The following is a 23047-nucleotide window of genomic DNA, read 5'->3' as shown; positions in this document are numbered from 1 at the left end:
TAGCCCCTACACCATGATCTCCTGAGGAGGAGGAGAAGCTTGCCACCTTGTTATTTCAATCTTGTGCCAATTTTGTGGATCGGACTGACTTCAGCCAAAAAGATTCTCAAATCAGTATTAGCAATTGTGTAAACTCTACTTATGCTCGATGTAACTTGCATTAGAATTTCTGTTATTTTTACAGTTACTTTGCTGAATTCTATCTAGATTCTGCTGATAAAACCCACGGAAACTCTAGGCCCAGGTGTTTTGCAGAGATACGAGCAATTAGGGAACAGGAAAACAGCACTTGGAATGCTCACATGAATTGCTCCACGGAGAGAAACTAAACCAAAATCAAACAACATTAGTCTCCCATGATAACGGTGCAGGGGAGTTAGTGCTGCCTGAATGAGGCAGGTTGCAGACACAGACACAAATATACGCAATTAAATAGCATAGCAACAACTTAAGTGATGTACTGTTCGATTATGAAACAGGATACAAGTCTTGTGAGTTCGAGTACAAATAACTCCAGGAGAGATCATTACCAACAAACTTCAGCAATTTGACCAGAGAATAGGTCACTGGATAGACACGTACCATAAACAATTTGCAACAAAACATGGAACATTGCTGCCTATGTTGATTTATGATCAAAGGACTGAAAAAAATCTGAGTGCACTTAAAACGGTTAAATATGTAAAGATTTTTACCTAATTTTTCATCCATTATAGAAAGTTGATTTTCCTTGGTGTTGTAACAGAAATAAGAACTAACTATTGAGGGATTTTATAGATAATAGCATATAATAATAATAATCTTTTATTGTCACAAGTATGAAGTTACTGTGAAAAGCCCCTTGGCGCCTGTTTGGGTACACGAAGGGAGAATTCAGAATTATCAGCCGGTACAGGCATAAATAAGCTGCTTGAAGCTTTTTTTTTTCAAATAATGAGTAAAAGCAACACTTCGTGTGGTAAACACTTTGCCAGGGAATTATCCAACATTAAAAAGCCAAAAATGAAGCAAAATAAATAAATTTCCTTTTCAAAATGATCTTAGTCTGTTTGTGAACGTTTTCTATCTTCACACAAACTTTGAGATTTCATCATGCCTCACGGTGCTAGAGATGGATGGCTTCTCCGTTTTTATCATCCAGTGACTACCAAGCTCTCTAAAAGTCAGATGTAGCACCATCAAATTCAGAGTAACACGCCAGCCACCATTGTGACCAAGAATCTCCTTTAACTGAATTAGAGAAGAGCACCATCTCATGCACCGTTCAGGTGGGCTTTTTTTAACTAATGTCAAATGAAGACAAAATTATAATCTGTACCTGCAACCCCTACAAAGTAGTTGGAGACAACTCTAAAATGATTTTTTACAAAGGATCTTCACAGCAATCAGATAGAGAATTTCAATCCAACACGTGTTAGATTCAGTGTTTTAGTTCAATGCATAACTTAGTACCAGTATCATATTTTCCTCAACAAGGTTGCAAACTAGTTGTTTACATACTTACAAAGTATCAATTCTGAGGAACTGAGCCTCATATATTTGTAGAGAGCAGCTATGCATCCTTGGCACTACATTGTAAGACAACTGGGTTTGCTGCATTAGAAGCAGCATATGAATTCACTAAAATATTGAATGCATTAACTGAAACCATGATGCAACAAATTGTCGAACAACTTTACAACACAGCACCGAATAAAATAGAGCCTACTAACTGCCTTTTATTCTAATGTACAGTTTTATGCATTATCTTAGCCTTAATAAATAAAAATGCACATTGCCAGATAACCAGATATCTATCTCCAATTTGTGCAACCACTTATTAACATAAAATTCACTGAGGAAAATGCTTCCCTTTGTAGACAAATGGTGATGTGCATACCTACATAATAGTTGGGTAAGCTGTGTGAAAGTCATGATGCAATTACCTGATAACAGGTGATCTCAGTGAATAATTATATTTGGCATTTGGGAGTTTTTTCTAAATGTGACAAATAATGCTCTGCCAATTTTAGTCAGAGAATATTAATACTCACTGCAGTTTCACTTAAGTGCTGTTTATCTTCAGTATTCCCTGTATGCAATTATGAACATATTGGGATCTTTACCCTACTATGTGATATTTACATATTGTTATTATGTCTTCACGATTTGATTTCACTTCTTCATGATGAGATACACAAGTGTGAATGAGTGCATGGATACTTTGAAACTTGAGGTATTGTATGAACTACTGAGTCCATACTCATTGCTGTGAAACGGATATTAAATATTTGAAAAAGTGTTTGTGCTGAATGCTAATGTATTTGAATATAGTTGAAGAGAAGTCCAGAAATTTTCTCTGACTAAATCAATTTTACATGACAAGTTTATACAAATTAATTTCCATGAGGGCTGCAAAGTGCACTTTATTCCTTATCTTTTTTAATGGAAAGTGCACCATGTGATAGCTATCTCTAAATTAACTATCCATTTCAAACAGTCAGTTTTATAATAATGTGATTAGAATAAAGATAAAGGGTGGTATTTAATGGAGGCTATGTGGGTCTCAGCTGCCAGCTGTAGAGCTGTCAAAAGCCCTGTGTTGCCTCTGTTCGGGAAGGCCCTCTGAATTACTTGCTATTAAGGCACTTAACTGGATAGCGTGGGCCTTCCCTGGGATCAAAGACCTTGAGGCAGAGGATTCGTCCACCAAGAGCTGCTGGTCTGTCGGAGGCTGGGAGCAAGGGCAAGTTTGGTTCCCAGCAGGCTCCCACCCACCTCCATATGCTGGGTCCCTCGATGAGGCAGTGAGTGCCTTTGTATGTGGGGTCCCACTGGAACGTTCAAGCAATCTGCAAGTCCCCCTGCCTGCCCCTGGGTTAATACCAGTGGCTGAAATGAAATGAAAATTGCTTATTGTCACAAGTAGGCTTCAATGAAGTTACTGTGAAAAGCCCCTAGTCGCCACATTCCGGCGCCTGTTCGGGGAGGCTGGTACGGGAATTGAACCGTGCTCCTGGCCTGCCTTGGTCTGCTTTAAAAGCCAGCGATTTAGCCCAGTGAGCTAAACCAGCCCCTGAAGGATGAGGCCAATGGGTGGGAATTAATTGCCTACTTATATGGGCCTCAACTGGTGACTGGGCAGAATGGCCATCCACATACCTTCCCATCAAGGACTTAATCAGTAGGAAGGTGGCGTGATCCCCACCAGGTAAATAACCCCACCACAAAACTCACCACAGTGGGGGGGGGGGGGGGGCATTAAATTCTACCCAAAGAATTCCCAATTGTGGTCAGGAAGTAGGCATAAAGGGCGGGATTCTCTCAGCCCAGGGCCGGGCCGGAGAATCGCCGCGACCGGCGCAAATTGCGCCACAGCGTCCCGATGGCGGGACATGATTCTCCGCTACCATTGGCGCCGGTGTGGTCAGTGTGGCACCGGTCGGGGGCCGCTCTACATGGCACCCCCCCCCCCCCCCCCGCCGATTCTCGGCCCGGGATGGCTGTAACAATACCCGAGTCCCGCCGGTCTTAACTCGGCGTGGAAGGGTCCGGGGGCAGCCTGTGGGGGAGAGGGGGGGTCCGACCCCGGTGGGGTGCTGTGGCCTGGCCTGCGATTGGGGCCCCCACCGATCGGCGGGCCAGCCTCTCCTGCTGGGGGCCTCCTTTCTTCCGCACCGGCCGCTGTAGCCCCATGCCATGTTGCGTCGGGGCCAACGCGGAGAAGGGAGCCACTGCGTATGCGCGCATTGGCGCCGGTGCCGTTGCGCATGCGGGACCCCACGCCACTCAGTTGACACCGGATTGGCAGCTGGAGTGACATGGGACGTTCCAGTGCCGTGCTGGCCCATTGCTGATCCTGAGGCCATGTTGACGCCTTTGGGAAACGCGATGGCGTTTACGATGGGGTCAACACAGCCTCAGGATCAGAGAATCCCGTCCATAGGGTTTTGTGCACCACTTGAATTTACTTATCATTGCACCTTTTACATTTTACTGATTATTTGATTTTCATATTTACTATTTTAATACCTGCATACCAGGATAACTTAGTTCATTTTCCTAACTTACTTTATTTATGGCTAGATTGATTTCCATAATTAGAATGCAGGCATGTAGCATGTCTGACTCGATATTCTGGGATTCCAAATTTCAAGTGTGAAACAAATGTCTTAATATTTGCAAAAAATTGGCTTGTTATTGACCAGTTATTGAAGATTATTAAAGTCACATTCTATAACCATTGTGGGCATTCTCAATATCCAGAATATATACAATACAGAAACAGTCATTGTTGAGCCATAACATATGATGATGATTTGGTCATTTTCATTCTTGTAAATTCTAGAGAAAGTAACTAATTGTCTTCCATTGTGCTATTTTGTTCAGAGAATTAAAAGGGTAAACTGTGAAAAACGAGGAAACAAATGAGTTATTTCACTGCAGCTTTGTGGATATAGATTTACGGTGTAACCAAACTAATTTGGAAATGGGAGAGTGATCTATCTTCATTTTGTTTTATATCATTCAATATTACTGTGAATATTTATGCTGCATTTATACTGTCCCTTTTGTGTCAATGCAAAATGAATTTTGTGATTAAAAGTGGCCGTGTAGCTCGAGTTGCTTTGTGCAGCGCTAGTGCTGCCTGCTTCAGACATATGGGGTCTTGAACAGTAAGTGACAACCCTGAAATAAAACTGCCAGATTCACTAAGTTGGTCTCAGAAAAGATTGATTCTTAACTGATGGCAGGCTTTAATGAACTGGCAGGTTTCCTTTTGAGGTTGCCCAACCTGAGCCCAACCAGGTGGAAACAGCTCTAGCATGACTAATATTAAAGTAGCTTCAAAAGACTTCCACGAAGTGTGAGAACACTGTTTTGAGTTTCCAAAGACTGCAGTATAAATCCAAACTAAAATTCAGTGCACACTAAAGCCTCCTTAATCTCGACATGTTAACACGTCATTATTTTTCATAAAATCCAATGAACAAAACAATAACAAATTTTGTCTGGATTTTGTTTGCGTAGAGAAAATCATTTTCAATCTGCATTTGATTACTTACAATGTGAAGCTGTAGATAGTCTCCAAGCCCAGGAGAACTATCTACACGCACCAAAATGGCATCTTTTACATGTGTGTCAAATCCCACAGCCAGTCTGTCTGCCCGGGTACTTGGTCTGTCATTGGGGGGCCACGTATAAGTGATTAGTCCACCGCCACGGCTAAAGATGTACGTTGTGCCAGCTGGAAGAAGAAAATAGATATTTTCAGAAGTTCGTCTTTTAAATATTAAGTATAGGAGCAGAGATGGTTATATATATATATCAATAAAATCACAATTATCTGTGCAATAACATACTTGAATACAATTTAAACTGTACATATATATGTTATGTAATACATTGTTCTGCATTCTGAAATGCATAAAATATGTACACTTCTCCTTGAATAAAAAAGTGTTACTATGGTAACACTGACAACAATAGCTTTGTTATGAACTTTCATCTATGTCATGTCAGTTCTACTATACTTAGTACGCATTGTATAGAATAAATTCATGTTAGAAATAACTATCATGGGATCTCATTGAATCTAATCGTGATGAGCCACTTGGATATGTAACTCACTGTCTTCCATCTGTCATAAAGAAATCCAACTTCAGCACAGTGTTAGCAAGTCACCTCAGGCAGGGATGCCTAATGAACTATGAATGCCACAAGCAGATTGGTTTTGTTTTCTGTGAGCCTAAGAACGCTATGCAACATAAACACAATGGATACAAATACCTCATCATGCACTTACATGATTATAAATCAGATTAAAACATAGATACCCCTGTGGTATCACACAGTGATTCAAATTGGCTGATCATCTCCTACTGGTTCATGATCAGTATGGTACATCAACAAATAAATGTTAACTACCTCCTGCATTTGTTAGAGATCTCAGCCCAGAATTTGCAACTGAAGAATCTTTCAGATAACTAATTTATTCTCCTAAAACCCACTTCCTCTTTGGAGTCAACAGCTAAACACAAGAAGGTTGATTTAACTCAGAATAGATTTGCAGGCAGGAGTTCTGAAGTAGGTGGTCAGATCAATCAGAAAGGAAATAATTTAAACGTGCCATTGGAACTCTAAACAGGAATGGGAATTGAACCAAGTGCTGGGGTGCTGGGAGTGATCCCTGACAGAAAGTAAGGGGTTGAGGGTGGGAGGGGGTTGGAGTGTGACTGCCTAGTCAATGCCAGTCAAGGGCGGCAAAGGCACTACCAGGGATGAGGAAGCTTGGAAAGGACTTTGTGTGGGACCCAGGGAACATCCTGTTCTTGGCCCTCAAATACCTCACATACAAGTAGCACTTCTGGAACTTTCTGTGGCCTCTTTTGGCAACCCCCTCCCCATATCGCTTAGCTGTCATGGTGAGTTTTATGTGGACTCCTGAATGCAGTAGGTGAAATGGTGCTGCAGTGCTGATTGCATCAATATTTAGATTTAAACTCAGGCCCTACTATATTTAAGGCAGGAGTTTCAAGCTTGCTTAAATATCAGAAAAGGAGAAATATCACTGGGCGGAATGATGCAGCCTAAGGGCAGAAATGGACTCAGGTAGTTTGAACTCCATCCATGCACTCCTAAAGATCTTTGGAAAATGCTGTATTTGGCACCATTGACAAAGAGGAAAATGGACTTCACCCAGCGTAATCGTTGGTCAAATGGATATGTAAGGGAGATTGTCAATAAGGTAAAATTCTCAATCAATATCTAATGGTCAGATTGACACAGGTAAAGGATGATCACTGGTGTAATGAAATTTTGGGGGGGAAAAGGAATTATGACACTGATTTGAAAATTGGGACTTTTCCCCTGTGTTTTACAAAATATTTTCACCCAATTTGTTGCTTGCTATTCTATATTCGGTTCCCCATCTGGTATTGCAAGCAGATAGACAACCTGATACATTCAACTAACTGCTTGAATGTGCGTGAGACAGGGATGGGACAACTCACCCTTCTATTTTTCTCTATTCCTCAAGGGAAGTGCTTTGCATGGTTCAGCATCTCCCTGGGGTTTTCCATGTGCATGTGGCCAATAACAGAAAAGAACCCAGATCTTATCATTCAACAGTTCAATACAATTGTGCACGCAAGCCCTGTGGCACTGATGCCATCAGCACCCGGATCAAATCCAAAGGTTAAAATATAAAACTAACACCTTCAGAGGTCCTTTATTGACTTGGTTATTTTTACCTATGGAAAACAGGTTACTTATAAATTATCATATGAATACATTGTTCTTTTGATAACCTTAGAGCATTATTCATAAATGTTTGCAATATATGTTTTGTTTTGGAGCAAATATAGACCTTCCTGGCAAACAGCTGTGGCTCTGACCTCGCCATGTACTGTTGTGGCTCAATACACTAAAGGGAATCAATGAAAATTAGCTGTTTATGTCTTATTCATGACACCAGAGAAGACACCATCAAAAGCTGAGTTGCAGCTTTTAAATGGAAGCAGAATTTGACAATCTTTCCCACCAAATGGCAAAGTACATTGCAAATCTAGAATAAACAAAAGGCTTGGAATGATCAGGTCACTGATCATTGGCAGGTGCATTGAATTGGACATCTGTCTATCACCTCCATGATCTTTCAAATTCAGCCGAGGCTGAGCGGTAGAAAGCCTCCTCACTTTGCTGCTTCTGTTCTGTTTAAAATGAGTTTGTCTTGTCTTAGTCATCTTTTTATTTGGCATGAGTCCACATCCCTAATAAAACATCAATCGGCACTTAATTGACTACCTCACTCAGAGAGGCTACAGTTTGATTGGTGTGGAAAATGGAAGGTCACGTTTAAGAGGTGAATGAGAGGCATACTGTTGGAGTAAAAGAAAATTTACGTTGTATATAACTAAGAAATGTTTCCCAAGTGTGCTTACTGCTGCAATTGGAGAGGGAGGCAGGGAATATTTTAACTATCAAGGGTGGGTGCGGGCCAGTGGGTGATTAAAAATATCTCAAACCTGACCACAACCCACCTCCAGCTTTCCCACTTCTGGCTTTACATGCATAAGATTACATATATTGGGTGTGACATATAAGCAAGCTATTCGACCCAAGCAGTTCGTCATGGAGATAATATTGCCCGTGAGCCTTTCACATATTTCCTTATCTAAATCTGTCATCATAGCCGTAGATTTCCTTCTCCTTCATATGCTTGACTAGCTTCCCCTTCAACACATTTTATACTATACTTATACTATGCTATACTGTGCACCTGAACAGGCTTCGGAATGTGGCGACTAGGGGCTTTTCACAGTAACTTCATTGCAGTGTTAATATAAGCATATAAGCTACTTGTGACAATAAAGATTATTATTATGCTTCAAGGCATTCCGCATTCCCACCACTCCTTGGGTAAAAATGTTTCTTCTGAATTCCCTATTGTGTGAGTATTTTGACGGTCTCTCATTATGCTCTTTCCTATAAGTGGAAACAGTCACTCTGTATCCAGAGGGCGCGATCCAATGGCCACGCTACGCCAGAAAAGCAGCTTACCATGGCGCAGTGAGCTTATTGTCACAAGTAGGCTTCAAATGAAGTTACTGTGAGAAGCCCCTAGTCGCCACATTCCGGCGCCTGTTCGGGGAGGCTGTTACGGGAATTGAACCGTGCTGCTGGCCTGCCTTGATCTGCTTTCAAAGTCAGCGATTTAGCCCTGTGCTAAACAGCCTGGCTACCTCATTCGAGTGACTTTCCAGAGCCTCGAGGCCTTCCCGTCCGACAACGTGGCATCCTCGGGGACGTCAGAGGTGAAGCCATCACCCGACCCAGGTGTACCTCACTCCTGCGCCGCGCAGCTGCCGGCCAGCTCCGGAGGATCTTGCTGTTATTTCTGCGGGCAGGGCCAGCATCCCCAGTAGCGCTGCCCAGCACGCAGCGCTGTGTGTAATGAGTGCGGCAAGAAAGGTCATTTTGCAAAGGTATGTCTGAGCCGCTCTAAAGCCCCAAAATCAAGTCCTGTCAGGGCCGGCCTGAGGCTCAGATACCTCGCAACGTGGCATCGTGCCTGCCGGGACCGCCCCCTTCCGACGTGTCATCTGCCCCGTGCGACCCGTGGGGGTGCGATCTTGGCCGTCGTCAGCGACACAGCCTGTTATGTGCGACCCTTGGGGGCTGCCATCTTGGCCGACATCGCCGACGCTGCCATGTTGTGATCATACTGCTGGCACAGATAGTCCTCCGTATTACCTCAGCTCAGTCCAGCTCGACCAGTCCAGGCCTTACCATCTGCGAAATTCAATGATGGCCGTCAAACTCAACGGGCAGGAGGCGTCCTGTCTCTTCGACTCCGGGAGCACAGATAGTTTCGTCCACCCATATATGGTAAGGCGCTGCTCCCTCCGGGTCCTCCCCATCTTCAGACTATATCCCTCACCCCCGGTTCGCACTCCGTGCAGATCCGGGGGTATTGCATCGCAAACCTGTCAATCCAAGGCGTGGAGTATACTAACTTTAAGCCCTACGTCCTTCCTCATCTCTGCACTCCCCTCCTGCTCGGTTTAGATTTCCAGTGCAACCTTAGAAGCCTAACTCTAAAATTCGGGGGACCCCTGCCCCCTCTCACGATCTGCAGCCTCGCGACCCTGAAAGTCGCCCCTCCGTCGCTCTTCGCGAACCTCACCCCAGACTGTAAGCCAATCACCACCCGGAGCAGACGGTACAGTGCTCAGGACAGGGCCTTCATCAGGTCAGAGGTTCAGCGGCTCCTGGAGGAAGGGATCATCGAGGCTAACAGCCCCTGGAGAGTGGTACACACAGCTCGATGCGTACCCCCTCCCGCGCATATCCGGATTGCGCAGTATTGAGTCTTCTCTAAGGTAGACTTGATGTCCACGTACCACCACGTACCACCGATCCGGCCGGAAGACCGCCAGTACACTGCCTTCGAGGCAGATGGCTGCCTCTTCCATTTTGTCCGAGTCCCCTTTGGCATCACCAACGGGGTTTCGGTCTTCCAACGAACAATGGACCGAATGGTGGACCAGTACGGGCTGCAGGCCAGGTTCCCGTACTTGGATAATGTCACCATCTGCGGCCATGACCTGCAGGACCATGACGCGATCCTGGACAAATTCCTCCGCACCGCCCGACTCCTTAATTTAACCTACAATAAGGAGAAATGCGTTTTCCGCACAACCCGGCTAGCCATCCTCGGCTATGTCGTGGAAAATGGTGTCCTAGGGCCCGACCCCGACCGCATGCGCCCCCTTCTCCAGCTCCCCCTTCCCCACTGCCCCAAGGCCCTGAAACGATGCCTGGGGTTTTTCTCGTATTATGCCCAATATGCTCAGTGGGTCCCCAACTACGCGGACAAGGCCCGCCCACTCATTAAGTCCACCATTTTCCTCCTGACGGCTGATGCCCGCTTGGCTTTCAACCGCATCAGAGCCGACATTGCCAAGGCCACGATGCACGCTGTGGATGAATCCCTTCCATTCCAGGTGGAGAGCGATGTGTCGGACTTTGCCCTGGCCGCTACCCTCAACCAGGCAGGAAGACCAGTCGCTTTTTTTCCCGTACCCTCCATGCCTCCGAGATTTGACACACCTCCGTCGTGAAGGAGGCACAAGCCTTTGTGGAAGCTGTGCGACACGGGAGGCATTACCTGGCCGGCAGGAGATTCACTCTCCTCACAGACCAACGGTCAGTTGCCTTCATGCTTAATAGCACACAGCGGGGCAAGATTAAGAACGACAAGATATTGTGGTGGAGAATTGAGCTCCCCACCTATAACTACGACATCTTGCATCGCCCTGGGAAGCTCAATGAGCTCCCAGATGCCCTGTCCTGCGGTATATGCGCCAGCGCGCAAACAGACCGGTTACGGGCTATCCACAACGACCTCTGTCACCTGGGTGTCACCCGGCTTCTTCACTTCGTCAAGGCCCGCAACCTGCCCTACTCCACTGAGGATGTCAGGGCTGTGACCAGGGATTGCCAAATCTGTGCAGAGTGCAAGTCGCACCTCTATCGAACGGACAAGGCTCGCCTGGTGAAGGCCTCCTGCCCTTTTGAACGCCTCAGCATGGACCTCAAAGGGCCACTCCCCTCCACTGACCGTAATGTGTACTTTCTCAACGTTGTTGATGAGTACTCCCGCTTCCCGTTTGCATTCCCGTGTCCTGATATGTCCTCTGCCACTGTCATCAAGGCCCTGCGCAGCATTTTCTCCCTGTTTAGTTTCCCCGCCTATATACATAGCAATCGGGGCTGCTCTTTTATGAGTGATGAGCTGCGTCAGTACCGGCTCAGTAAGGGGGTCGCCTCGAGCAGGACTACCAGCTACAACCCCCGGGGGAACGGGCAGGTGGAGAGAGAGAATGCTACGGTCTGGAAGGCCGTCCTTTTGGCCCTATGGTCTAGAAGTTTCCCAGTCTCCCGCTGGCAGGAGGTCCTCCCTGACGCGCTCCACTCCATCTGGTCGCTTCTGTGTACTGCCACAAACGAGACCCCTCACAACCGTCTATTTGTCTTTCCCAGGACGTCGATCTTCGGGATCTCGCTCCTGTCCTGGTTAACGAAAACTGGACCGGTCCTCCTACGGAAACACGCAATGAGCCATAAGGCCGATCCCCTGGTCGAGCGGATTCAGGACACAGTCTCCCTCCGGGACCTGGCTCCCGCGGGTACCCCCACATCCATTATCACCGCGCCCCTCCCAGCCACCTCCCCACTCACCTCCCCACCCACACCTTCACCAATATCTCCCACAGGGTCCTTTAGCCCTGCCTCTGAATCATCTCCCTATCTGGGACCCTGTTGTGCGAACGGTGCAGAATTTGCCGGGTTCGCGATTGACATTCAGGAAGCTGACAAGCTGCAGCTGCATATACACACTTCACTCCCCACACACACCATCCCATCAAAATGATGGCCGCATTACAGACGCCGAGCTTGAGGTCCTGCTGGACTCCGTGGAGGAGAGGTGGGCGACCCTGTACCTAGGCCCAGGAAGGAGGCTGCCTGCCGCCCCTGTTCACCATGGCTGGGCACAAGGGGCAGAGGCTGTAAGTTCTGCATTCCTCCTTTGCCCGATCAATGGTGGTTGTAATTTCAGAGGCTAGATTTTTACTCTGACCTCAATGCAGTGGAACTCTTTGCAGTTAAGGTGCATCTCCTTGTTGAGATGTGGCACCTGCGAAGCCACGTGAGGGGAACTTGATGGCTCCCTGCACCATTGGGACTCCGATACCCTGACAAAGCCTTGTGCTTACTCTTCTTGCTTCTCTCTTTTAGATAGAATTCTCATGTGCTGGACCTCTGTGACCTCCCTGATGCAATGATGCATGGTGAACTGAAAGGTGTTAGCAATGTCACCAGCTGGGGTTTGGAAGGATCTGCTTGCGTGGAAGCTGAGTGCGGTGAGCTTGACAACCACTGACAGCTGCTGTGAGGCTGCCAGTCCAATTGGAGGAGGTGATACAGTTCAGTGACTAACCTTTTGATGAATTATAGTCACAACACTGCCGTTGGTGTGGATACAAGAAGATCTTTCAGTTGAGCACCTTCGTCCACCTCATGCCCGGTAACATAGTGGTTAGCACTGTTGTTTCACAGCTCCCGGGGCCCAGGTTTGATTCCCGGCTTGTGTCACTGTCTGTGTGGAATCTGCATGTTCTCCCCATGTCTTCGTGAGTTTCCTCCTGGTACTCCGGTTTTCTCCAACACTCCAAAGATGTGCAGGTTAGGTGGATTGGCCACACTATAAATTACCCTTAGTGTCCAAAAAAAAAAGGTTAGGTGGGGTCACTGGGTTACAGGGATATAGTGGAGGTGTGGGCTTAAGTAGGGTGCTCTTTCCAAGGGCCAATGCAGACTCGATGGGCCGAATGGACTCCTTCTGCGCTGTAAATTCTATGATTCTAAAGGTTTCTCCATCGACACAGTACACTGTATTTCAACCAACTCTGCAGCCGCAAATGGATGTCAAAAGCATCTTACTCGAGGCCACACTGGGTGGTCAATAGTGCATGGTTAGCTGTGAGTTTTGAAAACCGGTACCGGAGATTGGGCGGGGGCGGGAATCGGGCCGCGCCGGTTGGAGGGACCCCCCGCTGGATTCTCCGGCCCGGATGGGCCGAAGTCCCGCCCAGAAATTGCCTGTCCCGCCGGCGTAAATCAAACCTGGTATTTACCGGCGGGACCAGGCGGCGTGGGCGGGCTCCGGGGTCCTGGGGGGGGGGCGCGGGGCGATCTGACCCCGGGGGGTGCCCCCACGGTGGCCTGGCCCGCGATCGGGGCCCACCGATCCGCGGGTGGGCCTGTGCCGTGGGGGCACTCTTTCCCTTTTGCCTCCGCTACGGCCTCCACCATGGCGGAGGCAGAAGAGACTCGCCCCACTGCGCATGCGCGGGAAACTGACAGCGGCCGCTGACGCCCCCGCGCATGCGCCGGGAAACTGTCAGCGGCCGCTGACGCTCCCGCGCATGCGCCGCAATTCCGCGCCAGCTGGCGGGGCAACAAACGCCATTTCCGCCAGCTGGCGAGGCGGAAATCCCTCCGGCGTCGGCCTAGCCCCTCAATGTTGGGGCTAGGCCGCCAAAGATGCGGAGCATTCCGCACCTTTGGGCCGGCGCGATGCCCGTCTGATTGGCGCCCTGTTTGGCGCCAGTCGGCGGACATCGCGCCGTTGGGGGAGAATTTCGCCCAAAGTCTGTGTCAGACACTGTGTGATGTTGCATTGTTCCCAATGGCAGAAACAGAAGTGTGCACCACTTTCATTTTCTTGCTTTTTCCCATTCCCACATTGATGACAATTAAAATTTAAAGTGCTGGGGCAGTGCATGGGCGACACATGCAATTCCACTTGGGGAGTAGGGGTGGGGGGGGGGGTACTTTCCGGTGTTGGAACTTGCTATCAATTCACAATGTTGCAGTTATGGGGGGCTACAAAAGAGCCTCATAGTCAAACAAGATGGCATGGGAATTCCGGCGAGTGGAGCTCCTCAGTGCTCAAAATTGGTCTATGCCGCCTTGGTCACACATTCACCGCGAGGCCCCTGAATTAACCCAGGGGACATTTGATAGCATTGTGTTCTCGGTGCTGCGAGCGCTGGGAAACATGTGGCTAAATGCGCTCGCAATGGGACTTTGTTCCCATATAGTTTAGAATAATAATATTCTTTATCATCACAAGTTGGCTTACATGAACACTACAATGAAGTTACCATGAAAACCCCCCAGTTTCCACACTCCGGCGCCTGTTCGGGCACACTGAGGGAAAATTCAGAATGTCCAATTCACGTAACAAGCCCGTCTTTCGGGACTTGTGGGAGGAAACCGGAGCACCGGAGGAAACCCGCAGACACGGCGAGATGGTGCAGTCTTCCCACAGTGACCCAAGCCGGGAATCACACCCGGGTCCCTGGTGCTGTGAAGCAACAGTGCTAATCACTGTGCCACCCATTAATTGTGCCTATTGTTTTTTTTTGTTCACTCTTTATTGTCATGTGAAAGTCCCTTTAAGAAAAGTGTGTTTTATCAATTGGCTGCAGTGATGTCATTGTGTGGGTGGAGCTGGAATGTGATTCTGCTGTTTACTTTCGTTTTGAGCTGGAAGCTCTTTTATGCTCTGTGTTTTAGTTTCGCTTTCAGTTGGGAAGCTGCATTCAAACCAAGCAGATGTAGACTAGTGTCTCTCTGTATGTTAAACAAGGTGTGCCGATCACTTGATGATTTCAAAGTAATACCTGTTTCTGTAGCGAATTCAAACCTACTGTCTTTGTTAAAAAGTGTTTTGGCTTATGGATGTTGTTGGGAAAGTTACTAAGGGTTACCTATAGGGCACTGTATCTTTTTTGGGGGGTTATCAGTGTTGGTAGTTGGTAAGATGTTTACTGTGGGTTTATAAAATGTTAACTGGATTCATAGAATAAACATTGTTTTGTTTTTAAAATACTTTAGCTCTCTGTTGCATCACACCTGTAAAGTGGGCCCTTGTGCTCCCCATAACCAAAATCTATTCAAGGTTGTGGGTCAGGTGAACTCCATGATACACTTTGGTGTTCTCTAAACCCTGGCCCTTAACATTATTCAATGCTCATGTTGGTGCACAGTGTTGCACTCACCACTATGTGGGGTATGGTTGAATGTACAGGCTTAGCTCGCCCTCTCTTCCATATGCAATTAAAAGGAAATTGTCCGAGATCACTCTGAGCAGGGATAATTAAAATGTTATTGCTGAACTCAAAGCCCTGCTAACCAGCATCATGAAATGTACCAACATTTGGATACTACTGATTCCACCCTTTAGCCCCCTCATTTTCTTACATTGACTGATTCTTCCCCCCCACCACATCCAGGAAGCCAGGCCCTTCCCTCTTCACTCCGCCATGCCCCTGACTCCATCCTCTGCCGTTCTTTGAATCCCTCTTCCATTCCACCATGCCACCGACCCCACTCCACACTCCCCCCTCACGCTATCTCACCCTTGCCGCTGTCAAGCCGAGCCTCCATGCAAGCTGCCATTCTCCTGCCCCTCCCCCTCCCTGGTACCACAGAGTTCAACAATAAAAACGGCTGTCCTCAAACACAACTGCACAAAGCTGACTACTGCATGCCACCTTTTAACAAACGTGAACTGGATTTGACGAGATTCTCGCTGACTTTATCTTGAAGGTCGGATTTGATTTTTAAAAAAATTTAAGTGAATGAGTAATCATCACACGCAAAAGCCATACAAATACAAAGCCGCCACCGGACAGTGTGTCGCCCAAAATGCCATGAAGACGCTGCTGACTAAACCTCCGCATCACAACTTGTCAGGAAATCAAAATTTCACATCCCACCATGTTTCCTGCTCTTGTGGCTTCTATGAAATCCCCTTCTGGGTTGTGTCACTATCTCGGGACTCTGTATGCTTTTAGCACACATGGTTCATCCACGCTTTTTCCTTCCAAGCAATGGCAAAGTGTGTAGAGTGCACCAAAAGTGACCAGATGTAAACCATCTGCTATTTTTAACCCCTTCGGTTTCCTTAGCACTGACACCAGTCGTATTGGGGGCCCCAATTTTCTGGTCTAGCGATCTCAGCTCCATGATCCAGAATTGCCTCCTCAAACCTCTCCTCCAATCCAATTACCCCTCTTCATTTAAATTCCTCATAAAAACAAGATTTTTGATCACACCCAGCCCCAAAGAGTTCTTTAGTCTCACATTCTTTTGGTTTATTATGCCTTTGTTAAGTGATTTTGCAGTATTTAAATGTAAGTTGTGCTTATAATTCATTGAATGGTAGTTGAAACATTCATGCCATAACTCAACAAACATTTTGCCACAGTGTAATATAAGTACTTCTGAAGAGCTCATTCTTTATTCAAGGTGAATCACATGCAAGACATAAAAATTCATGATTATTTTGCTTGACACCTTCATTGAAGCAAAACACAACGAATAAATTCTTTTTGACTTTCATGTGCCTTATGTTTATCAATGTATGACAGCCCAGATAACTAATGGGAGTGAGCAACAAGGCTCACTAATCATGTCATAACATGGTAGGTAGAGTAGGTGATTCATTAAGGGAACATCTTTTCTCTGCTCTGTATATCCTCAACAAATGCTCTGAAGGTTTAAACTGCAATGTGCTGACAATTGTAAATTAGCATGAAGTGAAGAGCCAGTCAGATCACTCTCTCCAGGTTATGAAAGATTGGATGGTTGCAAAAATAACCAAGCAATAATAGTTGCGCTTGTCCATAAAACATGCTTGAAAACCCATTGGTTCACCATTGGTACAAATGCTGTAAGGGTGTATTTTCCAAAATATAGAAAATGCTTTTTGAAAATTCAGGGGAGGGATTCTCATATCTGCAGCAGAGTGTCCACGCCATCGTAAACATCGTTGCGTTTTACGACGCCGTGAACGGGCCGACCCGGCGACTAATTCTGGCCCGCACAAGGGGCCAGCATGGGCGTGGCGATAAATGCGGGGGCGTGGCACTATACCGGCGTCACTCGCACGACGCCCTGATAACGCGGCGCCGCCTCGCATAAAAATGTGCGCGAGCGTTGCAAAGTCCCGAGACCGGCAAGGTGGATGCCCCCCGCCGTGACGCCCCGAGGTTCAGGGACCATGAACTCGAGACGCTGCTGGACGCGGTAGAGGAGAGGAGGGTGATCCTGTGCACTAGACGTGGCCACCGGCACCCTCTCAGCACAGGCCAGAGGAATTGGTGTGGGGTGGGCAATGCCGTAAGCGCGGTGGGGCACATCCCACGGACGGGAGAGCAGTGCCGCAAAAAGATGCAACGAGGGCAGCCAGGGTGAATATACCGAGACATGCCCCTGGCACCACCCAACCCCTACCACCCACACATGTGACAGTAACCCCCCCCAGGAGGGGTGACAAACCGCCCACTTGACCCACATGAGCTGCACACATCCCTGAGAGCCGCCGTGGCTGGCTGCCCAGTGCTCTCATGCCACCACCTAGGCAACATTTGCGCGAGATGCTGTGTACTGTCTAACTCTGATGCTTTGCTGCCCCCCCCTCTCCCCCCCAGGAGAAGAACACCCACAGGGAGTGTGCGAGAACTGGAGGGGTTGACCTGTACTGCACCCCCTCACAGTACACGAGCAGTGGGCACTGGACCTCGTTGGCAGAGCCGGGGAACAGATCGGAGCAAGTGAAACTCCCCTGCCTGGCTATACCCCCTCACCCCATTCTCTGCCTAGTACACCCCCTCCCCCCATTCCCCATCCAGTACACCTGCTACCCCCATTCCCCCTCCCCCAGTACACCCCCTCACCCCATTTCTCCCCCCAGTACACCCCCTTCCCCCATCCCCCCCCCCCCCCAGTACACCCCCTCACCCCATTCCCCTGCCTGGAGACACCCCCTCACCCTCCCACCCCCCCCACCCCCCCCCCACTACACCCCCTCACCCCAGTCTGTGTGTGTAACGATACATGCTGTATTCTGTGTTCCAGGACCTGCCGCCAATGGTCCCGGACCGTCTGACGCTGCTCGCCCCCAACAGGTGCCAGGTCCAGATGGCCCCAGGGACGCACGCCATGGCGGGGAGGGCAGACAGCAAGGAAGGCCTTCCTCCGTCACTGGGACACAGGAATCGGACGCACAGAGGACTGAGACCCAGGACAGTGATGAACAGAGAATGGACACCCAGGACAGCGACAGCCCCAAAATGGAGACGATGGACGCTGATACGCACGACAGTCAGGACAGTGACGCACAGAGGACGTCGAGCCAGGACAGTGACATACAGATTACGGACAGACCAGACAATGTCCCTCAGATGGGGGTGACAGAAAGAACACCGGCCCCGGGCTCGACGCGGGAGCCCCGAGACTTTGGGTCCGATGACGACCTAGACTTGGCGTCACTGCACTCACCCACACCCCCCCCACCATCGCAGAGATTCGCACCTCGGTTGGGCATTTTAGTGATGAGGCTTCTGGGACACAGACTGGTGCGCACTACACAGCCATGCCGGTACAGCAGGTGGAGGTAGGAGCAGCTAAGGGGCCGGACGGTCGGAGGGCAGCCCAGCCCCAGCAACCAGCTGCCGCCCAGATGGGGTCCGGGTTCCTGGACTTTCCAGTCCCACCCATAGATCTGATGCAGTTAGAAACCCAGGGACTAGACAATGGGATGACGGCCAGCTTCCAGCAACTGCAGACGCAGGTGGAGGAATCCATCCGTGTCCATGAGCAGGGAGTGGTGCCGGTCATAGCTGCCACCCAGGCCGGCACTGCACGGGTGGCATCCGCAGTGTAGGCAATGGGGGCAATGGTTTCGGCCATGGGTCAGGTTATGCAAGGCATGGGGCTTCATGTGCACATGTCACCCGTGGCCCAGGACAGGGCTGCCCTCTCACAGGCACCCATGTGCCAGAGCCAGCTGCACATCTCAGCCGCACTCCACAGTCTGGCCGAGGCTCAGCAGACCATCGCTGAGAGCATCGGCGGCATTGCCCAGGCGATGGCTCAGTCTCAGCAGGCCATCGCTGAGAGCATCGGCAGCCTTGCCCAGATGCTGGATGGCGTCGCACAAGCACAGGGGGAGGTGGCGCAGTCCCAGACAGGGATGGCCCACTCCCTGAGCTCCATCGCTGCTAACATTCAGACCCTGGTCGATACCACAGCGGGTCTCCAGGACTGGCAGCGCCAAGTATCGGGAGGCCTCGGGGCTTGTCTCCACCTGCACCCCGGTCCCATAGAGAGGCCCGGGGACCACCGGGCATCCCGAGGGAGGAGCAGGTTCTGGGGCCCGTCCCGGTGACTCCTGCAAGGGAGGTCCCGGAACAAGGCGGATCCACGGACTTGCCCCGTTCTGTCCCTGGTACATCTGGTGGGCACTGGGCAGAACAGGGTGGCACCAAGCCATCCAGCACACCCGCGGAGCAGCCTGGCCCATCCAAGCTGGGCCGCCGCAGGAAACGGGCGCCAACTGGGAGCCATGTCGCAGGGCAAGAGTCTCAGCAGTCCGCCTCCACTCCTGCTGTACCGTCTGGGGAAACACCGAGACGCAGTGGTAGTAAGGCCAAGAAGTTTGACACCTAGTAAGTTGGCACGGTTGCAGGGCACAGTATAGTTATAGGGGCTAGGGCACTTGTATGTTACCGTTACAATTAAACTCACTGTTACAGCAATGCAAGATGCCTCTGTTCTTTGTCCGGTGGCCGCGGGGTTGTGAAGGGTACTGATTGGCACTGTGTTTGCTGCCTCCTGAAGAACCTGAACGTTGTGAATATTTCTCTTGCCCTTGCACCGGCGATGGTGAGAAGAAATTCAATTTTTTCGCTATCATCCAGGTCTTGGAGTTCAGCTGCCACCAGGAACAATTCGAACACTTGCCGGAATCGCCGTCAGTTTTCGCGGAGATCGCCGTGGCGCTGGAGCGGCTGCGGAACCGGGAGCTGTAACATTTTGCCTGGGCACTGCTGGTTGTCTGTGTACACTGAGGTATGCCGGCAGGTATCGATCTACTCCTGTACCATGTGGTGTTGGGTGCTCTGGTGCACAGATGAGCCAACACAGTTGTATGTGGTACAACTCTATTTTATTTTAACTCTTATATACAGTTCGTTCTGGATACTCTGCACGTGCTGTCTCCTTGAGTGTGTCGTGTAGCAGGTCTGTCCTTGTCCTCGTCTCCAGCTAATACTGTCCACCAGGTGTCGTGTTTGTGCTTTTATATGTTTCCTGTCTTTGTCTGTGATTGGGTGTGGTGTTGTGTGTTCTGATTTGTCTGTTGGTGTGTCTATCATGATGTGTGTGTTTGAATATCATGACAGGTAGGTGGAACGGTGAGCCCAGGTGCGTGTAAATATTCCCCCCACCATACTCGGCACCCTGCTGCCAGCCACCCAACATATCCATGTGATGGAGTGTCCGTAATGCGTACAGGGACCACCCACGTGCAGGGTGTAGCTGTGGCCATGAGTCAGACATTGGCTAATGATTTGGAGCTCATCGCAGAGCGGGTTGTCATCATTCACCATGGCATTGCACACACCCGCTTCCACGGCAATCGTGTGAGACCAGCCCGTTGTGCCGCAGTTGGAGGGTGCTGTGTATGTGGTGGTGTGGGAGGTAAGGTAGTCGGGTGGTGTGGGAGGTGGGGGTGCTGGATGGTGAGGTGGGGTGGTATGGTGTTGCCAGTGCCCCTGCTCAGAGAGCCCGTATCCCCCTAGTTCGTGAAACATGCGGCGATTAACGCCTTGCGTGCTCGCTGGCCAAGCCGGTGACATTGTGCAGCCTCCCGTCCATATCCAGCCCCCATGTCACATCTGTTGCCACGCTCATCCCCATCCTCCTCATCTGGAGAGGTGTCCCCTCCCACAGGCTCCCCCTCTGCCTCCTCCTCCTCCTCCAGCACATCGCCCCTCTGCTGGGCAATATTGTGGAGGACGCAGTACACAACAATGATGTGGCCGACCCTCTCCGAGTGGTACCGGAGTGCCCCTCCAGAACGGTCCAGGCACCTGAAGCGCATCTTCAACAGGCCGAAGCACCTCTCGATAACACCCCTGGTTGCTGCATGGGCCTCATTGTATTGGGTCTCCGCGTCGGTCTGTGACCTCCGTATAGGCATCATCAGCCACGACTGCAACAGGTAACCCTTATCACCCAGCAACCAGCCCCGCAGCCGGAAGAGGCGTTCCTCGAACATGGCGGGGATGAACGATTGTGCCAGGATAAACGCATCATGTACACTGCCCGGGTACTGTGCGCAGACGTGCAGGATCTTCATGCGGTTGTCACAGACCACCTGAATGTTCATGTAGTAGGACCCCTTCCTGTTCATGAACACGTCCCTGTTCTCCGCTGGTGGCCGCATGGCGACGTGCACCCCATCGATCGCCCCTGTATCATGGGTATCCTGGCCACAGCAGCGAATCCGATGCCTGGGCATTCTGGTGGGCCCGGTCCACTGGGAACTGTATGTACCGGTCTGTGATGTCATACAGGGCGTCAGTCACTGCACGCATGCACCTGTGCACCGGTGGTGGGAGATGCCGGACAGGTCCCCGCTCGGCGACTGGAACGACCTCGTCATGAAGAAGTTCAGGTCCACCGTAACCTTGACGGCCACCAGGAGAGCATGTCCTTCCCCAGTGCCACGCGGTGGCAGGTGTGCCATCAGGTGGCAGATATGTGCGACCGTTTCCCGACTCATCCTGAGTCTCCTCCTGCATGCCCGGTCCGGCAGGTCCTCGAAGGACATGCGGTGCTGGTAGACATGTGGCCTCATCGGTCGCCTCTGGTGCCTTGGCTCCACCACCACCTGCTCCTCCTCCTGCTCCGCCTGCTCCTCATCCACATCGGTATCGGAATCCTGTGCATCCCCCTCGTTGTTCTGGTCGCCTCCTCCAGCGCCCGTCGGGCAGGCGGCCCTGCAGCCTGAACAGGTGCTACCTGGTCTGCTGCAGCCTGTCCCTCTGCTGCAGCCGCCGCTGCCGCAGCCGCTCTGAGCCGCCTGCGCCGACGCTGCCACAGGACCACATTCAGGGCAGCGGCTCCCGCCACAGCGGCCAACATCGCTGGCTGATGCCCAAACATTCTGATCTGCAGGGGGTGGGGGGGTTATGGCCCATGGCCCCCCTGTACAGCCATGTGCTATGGGCTACATGTCTGCCCCGGTTTGCTGATTGCGCCACGGCCACGCAAGCACCCAGACCCCTGCCCACACCCTCCGTGCTCCGCCCAGTATTGCCTGTCCCTCCTGATAGCACCATCGATGGATGGCTATGCCCTGACTGGGGGCTGCCATGGGTGCGGACCCGGCCCCTTCCCGCCGATGGTTGCCGGCTGCTGGGAAGTCTGCCCCTGGGGGATCCCGCACCCATGGGCAAGGCCTGGGGCCGTGCGGGCAGACAGCGCTCGGGGCCGGTGCCTATCAGCCTGGCCACCGTACTGGTGGCAGTGGCTCTGGCAACGCCCTGCCATGGCAGGCCGGCTGGAATGTCGTCCCCACACCCCCCCTGAACATGGAGGACCCCTAACCAACCCCCTCTCCGCCCCGAACATGGAGGACCCCTACCCAACCCCCTTGAACATGTGGAGGCCCCGCCCCCCCCAACATAGAGGTCCGCACCCTCCTCCTGAACATGGAGGCCCTGCCCCCTGGCTTAGAGGACCACCCCCCTGAACATGGAGACCCCACCCCCCGAACATAGAGGCCCCCTACCCAACCTCCCCCCGAACAGGGAGGCCCCCCCAACATGTAGGCACCCCTACCCAACCTCCCCCGAACATGGAGGCCCCCCCCCCCTCGCCCGCAGCCCCCTCTGTGTCCATCCCGAGAGTCTCAGAAGCGCAATACGACTGCCGCTCACCTCTCCCGCATCGTCAGCCAGCATGACTGGCTGACGATTTTTATTTGCAGGTGTGAACGGCGCTGCCGCGACCTGGGGTCACCCCAACAGGACTTCAGCCTATCCGGGCCGCAGAATCCTCTCTGCCGATTCTCTGGGCGGTGCCGGTTGGGAGAATGGCGTCGGACCGGTGACACGTAAAAAATTGGCACGATCGGCGG

General features: G+C 50.5%; 1 protein-coding gene across 36 annotated transcripts in view; it reads right to left on the bottom strand.

Annotated features, from left to right (window-relative positions):
• The window catches only part of nrxn1a (neurexin 1a), a 2579010-nt gene that overhangs the window by 572979 nt on the left and 1982984 nt on the right, over positions 1 to 23047 (bottom strand). For all 36 annotated transcript variants that reach the window (XM_072507900.1, XM_072507883.1, XM_072507882.1 and 33 more), the window contains one exon: positions 5046 to 5227. In XM_072507900.1, coding sequence (XP_072364001.1) covers positions 5046 to 5227 — 182 coding nt within the window. The remainder of the gene's footprint in view (positions 1 to 5045; positions 5228 to 23047) is intronic.

Source organism: Scyliorhinus torazame, chromosome 1 (genome assembly GCF_047496885.1).
Source record: "Scyliorhinus torazame isolate Kashiwa2021f chromosome 1, sScyTor2.1, whole genome shotgun sequence".
Lineage (NCBI taxonomy): Eukaryota > Metazoa > Chordata > Chondrichthyes > Carcharhiniformes > Scyliorhinidae > Scyliorhinus > Scyliorhinus torazame.
Note: the sequence above shows the minus strand (reverse complement) of the source record. Positions and strands in the feature narration are given on the sequence as shown.